General features: G+C 48.0%; 1 protein-coding gene across 1 annotated transcript; it reads left to right on the plus strand.

The window, feature by feature from the left end:
• Nucleotides 1–1,607: 1,607 nt before the first annotated feature.
• Nucleotides 1,608–4,148, plus strand: SLC48A1 (solute carrier family 48 (heme transporter), member 1; the record flags this gene model as incomplete). Its single annotated transcript, XM_009577935.1, has 2 exons — nucleotides 1,608–1,775; nucleotides 3,731–4,148. Coding segments are annotated over 2 exons (305 nt in total), but the record flags the coding sequence as incomplete, so codon positions are not given.
• Nucleotides 4,149–9,284: the final 5,136 nt, after the last annotated feature.

Raw genomic sequence — 9,284 nt, forward strand, 5'->3', positions numbered from 1 at the left:
TAACAAATGAGCTCTGGCAGGACTTAGTATTAAAATGTTTATCTTATAGTGGGCAAGGCTGGTTTTCACTTCCTTTGATGTTAGAAGTAGCCGCAGAGGGAGGTCTGTGTTATTGCAGGATACCATATGAAGCAGCCTGGTATTTTAGCAGTGGTGTCATTTTTTTTTTTTAATTATTTTTTTTTCCCCCTGCTGCCCTTAAAATAAAATCTGGAGAGGAGGTGGCAGTGAAGGAGGAACACAAGCCAGTTAGTTGCACCACTGGAGGTTCAAATTTCAGAAGCGCCGCAGAGGTCTTTGCCAAAATAGGTTGAGTTAGCAGCTTAAGAAGATCTAATCATACTCTTCAGCGCTGCGACTTAAACAGAGGAAGAGCTTGCTATAATTGGAGTTGGTGATGTTGCTTGTAGTTGGGATTGTATAATGGGGAATGACAGGCAGCCTTGTTCTGGCGGATTATAAAAACTTTGACAGGCTTTAAGCATGTGAACGGACAGTTCTTCTATTGAGTATCTCTTCTAATTTTTTTCTGAAGTGTGGTGAAAAGGTAGCAGTTTAGAACAAGATTAGGGAAGGATGCATTGTTTTTCCCTATATCAGAAACTGTTTACAGCTGTTATTTGGATGCTTTCATTGCTTTTTTTCCCCTCCTGTTTCCTCTCTTTTAACAAGGGAGTTGAGTCACCTGAGCTCAGGGAGATGCCTTTTGCTGTTCCTATTAAAGCCACAGTGCATTGGCTGTTCTTAAAAAAAAAACAAAACAAAAAAACCCAAAAAACCCCCCAAAAAACCCCCAAAACAAAACTATATGTGTTCAAATATTTGTCTGGTTATGTAATCCAGACGCTTTGGGCCAGATCCAAAAGTACAGCGTTAGATTTAGGCCACCTTAAACACTTAGTGAGTGTACTTTGCCTAAGTGTGAACTGTATGTACGAATCATCTGGGAGCTGAACTTCTACACCCCTTTACCTGAAACATTTGAAGTGTTTGGAGGGGATTTGTATAAATGGACTCTTTACGAAGTTAACTAGAGATACGCTGGAGCTAAAAGACATGCTGTGAAACGCTGAGTACTGAGCAGGTCCTGTATATCTTGATTTAAGTGTCTAAAATCAGTGGTTACGTAGTGTTTCTCTTCATCATCGTCTCCATATGTAAAAGGGGCTGCCTGGCCTTTGTGAAAATGTGCACTAATTCTTGCCAAGTGCTTGGCTTGCTACGTGTAATGTCCTGAAAGCTGTATGGAGAATTAAAGAAAACTGCACTGAGTATGCGTTAAATGGGTCTATGCAAAACAGGAAAACAAGTTATTCGGGGGAATCCATTCAACAATGAAGTCCTTTCTGTGCCAGCCTGTAATCAAGATTTGTATTTTAAAGCCTGTGCAGAAGCAGGGGGTCTGGGGTGGTCGTGGAGAGCGATGCTTGCACAGGCAGCCATTTATTCTGATATTTCCCCTCTCTTTGCGGGGGACATGGCCATGAAGCATTAGTGTTCCTCGGCGTTTCGTGGGGGGGTTTTGATGAGATGTATATTTATGAGACACCTTTCTGTGTTGCAGTGTGATGCATGGTACTGATTCCCCTTGCTGTCTAATTGAGCAGGTGTTCTGGCGCTCTGGGCCCTAATCACGCATGTGATGTATGTGCAGGATTACTGGAGGACCTGGTTAAAAGGGCTGAGGTTCTTCCTCTTCATCGGGATCCTCTTCTCAGCTCTCTCAGTGGTTGGATTCTGCACATTCCTTGTTCTGGCCATCACCAAGCACCAGTGTAAGTACTTTGTTGCAGTAGGCAACTGGGAGAAATGACTAGCGATGCTGGGATTACTGGGATTGGATTTGAAGGAACAGAAGAGCCTGCAAGGCAGAGCTGGGGTGTGAATCTGGGGGAGCTCCTGCCGTCTCTTTGGAGAGGTGTTGAGAGACTTTTGGGAAGGGGCTGCAAGAATGTCACTGCATTTCATTTTTCTGCTGTGATATCTTGATGACACAAGAGGAATTCTGCTGCCCGATGAGTGCCTCTCCCTTAGGGCATCTTCTAATATTTGATAGCTGCCTTGATAGGCCTGGTCTATAGGATTGCTGGCAGGCAGTCCACGTTTTCCAGCATTGTTTCCTATAGGAACTGGAATTTACTTATTTCTATGACAAATAAGGGGAGTGCTCTTACACTTTGTCTCTTCAGCACTCATAAAGCAGGTGGGTGAGGGTATTGAAATCCAAACACGAGTCAGCAGGGTGAAGATGCCTTCTACACTTAGTCAGCATATAAAGCTGTGTTGCTATAAAATATTTAACATTGTGTAAGGAGGGTTCACATAATTACTCCCAGTATTTGCTTGGCAATAGACCAAAGAGAGAAAGTTTGGGTTTTGTTTTTTTAGAAGCTGTCTGTGTTTGTTGCTTGCTGCATTTGGGCTGATAGCCACTAAGAGTCCTGTTGTTGTTGTACTCACGGTGGTGGGCAAGCTGTGTTGGGGTCACAACCCACCAAAAGCCCTTGGCTTAGCCTAAATACACTCCCTGTGGAGACTCGAGTGCTTCAGCCTAGTGGAAGGGTATGAAAATACTCGTACGCAATCGTTAGATTTACAAATGTAAAAAGAAAACCAAATATTTTTCATAACCTCCTTTCTTGGAGACATGAGGAAAAACTGGTTTTGGGACAATTTGGGGTTTTTTAGGGACATGGAAGTATTTTAGGGAAAGCCCTAATTTTGGGGGAAAGTAGAACGTCTGCATAGGTTATTTATGTATGGAAAGTTTAGGACTGGTACATTTAATGAGTGGGATTTACTGAATAAGTATTGTTTTGTGTATGCTTCAAAAAAATTATCTATCTTTATTTTTAATAATGACCAAGCAGCTTGTACTTAGAGGTGGAATTGTTTTACGCGTTAGGTTATGTAAGTGCATTTCAAAATTGTTAATGTCTCTAGAACAAAAAGACCTAAATGTTGAAAATAAATACAAAGACTGCTGACATGCACTCAAAAAGGAGAACCATACCCACTTGACTTCAAAGTTATCCCTAAGTAGAGGCAGTTTTATAATAGATAAAGAAGAAATGTGTTCATTTGCAAAGATTCTCTAAAAAGAGGCTGTTCATGTCATTCACTAATGTGTGAGTATCACAGCACTGTATTGAAGACCTGCAGTACAGGTTGAAATGCACCAGTATTATACATTAAATGTCGGTCACAACGATTGGTAAAAGCATTTTTAGGAGGAGGATATATTTTATTTCTTGTTTTCCCCCGAGATGTGCAGATTTCCTCTCTCCCTGCCATGGTGGGGGAGAAGGGAGTAGTAGTAAGGCAGGGTGAGAGAAATGAAGAACTGCAGGTTGAGGTTGTTTTCTTAAGCCACATGTTTCTGCCATCCAGGAATTCACACAAACCCCATCCTTTGGGCCCTAAGCAAGTAGAGTTTGGGGTGGCTGTGGGGGTGACCTTGCAGCTCTTAGGGTCTGCCTCGCAAGAGATGATAGTGACCTTCTTCAGACTGTGCCCAGAATACTTTACTGTGGCAGAGAGGAAGAAATTTTACAATCTGAGTCGAGAGCTGGGAGAAGGTACCGATTAAGCTTTGCTCACAGAACAAGGTCTTTAGATGCAGGCTGAAAAGCTCCCAGGAACTGGGGGGGCTGAGTTGGGTTCTTCCTGGCCAGACTGCATGAGGGATAAACGGGATTTTTAAATGTATCTGTGTCCTTTTCTCTCCTAGCCCTGACTGATCCCAGAAGCTACTACCTGTCGTGCGTCTGGAGTTTCATCTCCTTGAAATGGGCCTTCCTGCTCAGTTTATACGCTTACCGGTACAGGAATGAGTTTGCAGACATCAGTATCCTCAGTGACTTCTAACGCTTGGACTTCAATCCTGTCTGAAGGTGCTGGATGTTTGAATTGCCCCCCAAAGGCATGGCACATGCAAGAGATGTACGAGAGGCGGAGAAGGAACCCACCCAGTGCTGCTTGGTTTGTCTGTCTGCAGTAGGGGTTTTTCCTAATTGCTTTTACTCAACCATTTAAAGTTTGGCTAATGGTGTCAATCTAGTCTTTCTGTAACTTCCCTGGGAGTCCCTGTGTCTGGTAGTGAGGTGAAAGACTCCATGTGCTTACACACGGCAGGCCTAGATCCACTCTTTGCGTTGCCCCGAAGTCCAGGGGAGCTTTCAAGTGGGGAGGAAGTCCTGGGCCCTGCAGGAGCTGTAGGTTCATACCTCATGGATGCAGCACCCCGACATCTTGTCCTTCTGAGTGCATCACCAGCTTGCTTCAGGTGGGTGCCCCAGATGCGTGTGGCAAAGAACCCTGCTGTGTGAAAGTCAGCTCCTTTTGCACTGCTCTGCTCCTCAAAGAGAAAGGGAGAGATGAGCCTTTCTTCGTGGCAGAAGTCCCTACATACCTTCCAGCCAGTACCCTGCATCTTCCAGTATTTTCTTTTTACACATTGTACACAAAGTCAGCTCTCTCCTGTGGTCTGGACGAGCCCCAAGGGACGGGCCAGCAGCAGAGAAGTGCTAGTCATCTCAAGGCTCTGTCAGAGGCAGAGAATGCTGATTCTGGCTGCTATCCAGGATCATTTTAAAAAGGAAGTTAATACTATATTTAACGCTCAAATTTGTAGCATGTAGAATGAGGTGTTTGGGTGAAAGATGCACTGGGCAAAGGCTTACCTACCTGAACCTCTGGAGAAACATGAGTATGATTCTAAAGAAAAAAAAAAAAAAAGTCTTTTTGTAGGCAGCACTCTGTTTCCTTTTCTTTGCTCAGCTTCCCTGCGACAGCGGGATGAGAGAGGGGAGGAGACATGGTACTCAAAGATAAGAAAAGTATCCAGAGTCAGCATCCAGGAAGCCTCTGTAACGAGCGCCACGGGCATAATGCAACCATAGATAAATTGCTGGGCTCTCGCGCAGTGAGTTAGGAGGTGACAGGTCTACACTCATGGGCTGGTGTGCTGGAAATAGCTGGGCTTGACCGGCATGTCCTTTGCCTGATGGCAGCGAAGCCTTCCCTCTGCCTTTCAGCCGTGCGTGGCACTGCTCTGACAAACCTAAAGCCTGAGTGGGTTTCGTGACCTCTTTAATCCCTGTGTTTTTGCTCCCTGCCAGCAGCTACTCTGAGAAGCTTGAAACCTTCAAGCGTTTACATCTTTCCTTGTTAACTCTATGTACTTCAGACCAGCTAAAGGTTTTGGGCTGCTGCTCTGGCAGAATCCAGGCCGGTGTTTTGCCATGTCGGGCAGATGGTGCTGGCTACTACGAACTGGAAATGGCAACTTCCATGAATAATTCTACAGGTGGGTGAGAAGAGAGGCAGGAGAAACCCCTTCCCTTGCAGACCGATGGAAGATGAACTAGGCAGGTATTTGAAGGAGTCTCCCAGACACAGTTGTCCTGCCACTTCTCTAGGTGCTGCTGGAGCCTTCCCTGAAGGGGATTTTGGCAATCTGTGGCAGGGGATGGGTGACGGGACCTGCTCAGGGTTTTGTGACCAAGTGAGGTGTGAGTGGAAGGTCCTACATGCTCTGCAGTCAGCCCAGTTTTCTCTCATGCCGCACAGAACTCCCAGTCTGGTTTTGTGCGGCTGTCTGTTGGGGTGTATCTTGGACTGTCCTTTCTGTTACCTTATCCTAGTTACCTGACTTAGCTGTGTTTGAATCCCTCCCCACACTCAAAGGCTCCATCCACACCTTCACTGGTCTGTGTTTTGCTTTGGAAGATGAGTGGTTCAAGCACACAGTAATTCATTTGAGCTGTTGAGGGGATTTTGGAAGCGTTTGACACCACCTGTTGATAGCATTCCCGCATTTCTTGGGTGGGAAGATCCTCAGGTGACTTAACTAGATTGAGGAACATCTTTGGGTCAGCTTGTAAACCGAGGTTGGAGCCAGCTTTTGCCAGGGGACCTGCTGGAGTCACTAAACCCAGACAAAGGCTGCGAATGTGAAATGCGCTTACTTATGAGATTAATACTCAGGCTTTTAAATACTAAAATCTCCCTTACTGCTGACGTCAGGCTGCCAGCATGCCTGGCGGGGGATGGAATAGCTCATCTCACTTCTCTGCCCAAAGCCGTGGCACCCACTGTGGAGTTTGCAAGTGGTTTTAGCATCGGTCGTTTCGATAAGCCATCTCTCCTCTTACGTTTCCCCAGCACAACACTGCCCACACATTTGCTGTGCCGGTGCAAGCCCCAGCTCTGAAAACGGGATTGTGGTGTGCTTGGGGCGCAGAAATCCCGACACTGGTCAGACTGATGGAGCTCTGCTACTGCCTTACAGCAAAACATTGTCCCTGTCTGTCACTGAAGTACAGAGCCCTGCTGTCTGCACGCCACTGGCATCTCGTAGCGGCATATCAGGGGCTCCTTGGGCACGTGGCCAAAAGTCCTATCAGCTTACCCCGGAGATTTTTAAAGTTTATTTTTGTGACTGTAAAATCTGCCTACAAACAGCTCACTGAATCTAACCCCCATTTTCTCCCTGACATGTTTTAGCTCTGGAATTTATACTTGCATCTCAGCTTTTTAAAAGATTGTGTATGTAAATATATAATATATTTTTACATTGTTTATGCTTCGTTTGCACGCTTGGTGTAAGATTGGTCCTGCAGTGGGATGATGTAATTCACAGTGGGGTTCATTTGCGTGTATCCCAGTGTCTCCTTGTACTAAACCACACTATAACTTGTATGTGACACCACAGTAAGAGCAGAAATACAGTCGTCTTTCTCACCAAACCAAGTGTCTGGAGTGATTTTTCCCTATCAAGTTGTTAAATTCTCTCTCTCTCCCCCCCTTGATGACAACCCGCAGGAGCATCACTCTTTGTGGGAAGGATGGGTGAATTGTACAGAACATTTTGCTTTTGGGGGTGATGTGGAGCCCCAGCATTTAACTCTGTTGTGCTGTCTCTTGCATCTTTATCAGCACCCTCAACGTCTAGATCCACAGGTAGTGATGCCTAATGTGTTGGGGTTTTTTTCCCCCCACAAATCCCTTCGCATTTTGGGACTTGAGCACGAAGGAATTTTTGAGCAAGTGATGTTGTTTCCAGCAGCTTTCTATTTGAACTACAATGTGTGTGTAGTCCGCACCCGCAGCAAACGGGCGAGGGGAAGAGTTGCCGATGGGTGGGGGCGGCTGGATGATCTGCTGTGATGGGAGCACTCCTGATCTCCGTGCCCTTGCCATCCCCGTCTCGGGCATGCCACCACTACTGCCTGCAGAAGCCAAAACTCGGCCGCCTTTTTAGCAAACCTGGCTGCAACTTCAAGCCCTGTCTTCCCCCTATCCCTGAAATGTAACTCTGATGTGCAGTATCGTATTTGAGCCGCAAATTTTCTCTTTTAAGAGATCCCGTGAAGGGTGGTTTGCGTACAGGGCTTTTGATTTCTTACAGCAGACGAGGCACAGCCGCAGAGGTAAGAGCATCGCTCGTGTACGTGTGGCGTTGCCAACCGTGGCATTAGACGCAGGATGGGGATTGTGAAGTCCGGTGGGGTTACAAGCAGTGCTGCCCTTTGCAAACGCGACCATCTGGTAACTTCAGAGAGTGGGAAAGTTGCAGACTTTGGTGGTGTAACAGTGGAGTGTGTAAAATAGTCTGGGGGGAGGGAATATTTCATTTTCCTGTGGAAAACCATATGCTCACTGCCTGGGGACAGGGCGCTGAGTTTTTTTTTCCTCTTTGGGACTTCCAGATTTTATTTTTGCTATTGGAGTGAGACAATCCCGGTCTCTTTTAGCCGTCTCGCAGTCCCTCTTACCCTCTCAGTGGCTTGGCCAGAACTTGCTGTCAGCATGGGCTGATTAGCCTGGTGCTGATCCCAGCTATCTGAGGCAGCTCTTTGTTTTATTTCCCCTCTTGGCCTCTGATTTCTCTTGCCTTGTCTGCAGCCTGAAGAGAGACAGTGCAGGCACTCACTTATCTAATCTTGTAGGTGGATCAGACACGTTTCATCCAGGCTGCGTCCATCTGAATGCGGAGGAGATTGGATTGAGCCATCAGTTTCCTAAAGGATGGAGAAAAAAGGATGCTGTAGCTTGCAAAGACGCTCTTTGTGGGATTTTGGGTGTCACTGGCTGCAGCGAGAGCTTGGTGCCCATCTGAGAGAGATGAGTAGGGTCATACCAAGTCCTGGTAATAGGTGCATGTACGTGCCTGGGCTGCACAGAGGATGAAGAGCCTGCTGCTTCTGCCAAGCACCGGATTTGGTGCCATGGATGGGGCAAGGCGTAGTGCTTTGGTGATATCTAACCAGGCTCAAACTGGTGGGGACGAGGCGTTTGCTCTTGCCGTCTCCAAGTGTGAGTGAGCACTGCCCGGCCTCCTGCTGCACCGCGACCATCTCCTGCGCCGCCTGCGCAGCCCTCAGCGGAGAAATCCACCCTTGCCCCGGGCAGCAGCGAAGGAGCAGCGGGCTGGAAGACGTCTGTCCTGCGTGGAGGCGTCTGTCCTGCGTGGAGGCATCTGTCCTGCAGCCCCAGCGCTGCCACCCGCTCCCAACGGCTGAGCAACCTCGCCTGGATTCACAGAGGAGGTGTAAATCCCTGCACCCGCAGGTGAGATTCCCAAATCCCCTCTAGCTCTGGGTGCGCAGAAGCTTCCCTCGGTGCTTGTGCTTCTGGTATTAGGCCTGTCTAAAAATTGCTGGGGTTGGATGAGCAATTAGCTCTTGCCTGAACGCCAGCTGCGGTCTCAGAGCAAGCTGCCTGTCTCCCCTGTGCGGTCTCAGCTGGTAAGCGTGCTCCGAGCAGGCTCGTCCAGCGCCTGCGCTTACGGCATTCGCCACGGGCAGAGGAGGGGGGAAACGGGAATCCTGCACCTCTTCTTCCTTTTAGGATTTTGGGAAAGAGAAGGCAGTTTTCAGAGGCTGAGCAGGAAGCGGGAATGCCAAGCAGTGTCTTAAATTCAGTTGGCTGGAAGTTTGGTGGGAGCCATTGCTCTGCTCTTCCAACCAAGCACCTGACATGGAGGTGACTGTGTGTCCCCGCTGTGGGCTGGTGCTGGTGGAGATCCCTCTTCTCCAAACCCCGCTGCAGCTGGGCGTCGTGCTGAGCGAGCCCTCGAGCGGCTCTTCCCCTCCCAATTCTGCCTGGTGGCACCAGTCCTGTCACTGATGCTGGGAGGAGGACCCTGTGCCCCCACCCATGACCGAGTCCCCTGGGTCAGCGAGGTTTGGGGTAGGGGGAGGCCCCTGCGTCTTGATTCCCGATCATCTGTTTTCTGTAGCCCTGCCGGCGAGTGCAGCGGCTGGGGGGGGGGGGGCGCG

Source organism: Fulmarus glacialis, unplaced genomic scaffold, assembly GCF_000690835.1.
Source record: "Fulmarus glacialis isolate BGI_N327 unplaced genomic scaffold, ASM69083v1 scaffold21355, whole genome shotgun sequence".
Classification (NCBI taxonomy): Eukaryota; Metazoa; Chordata; class Aves; order Procellariiformes; family Procellariidae; genus Fulmarus; species Fulmarus glacialis.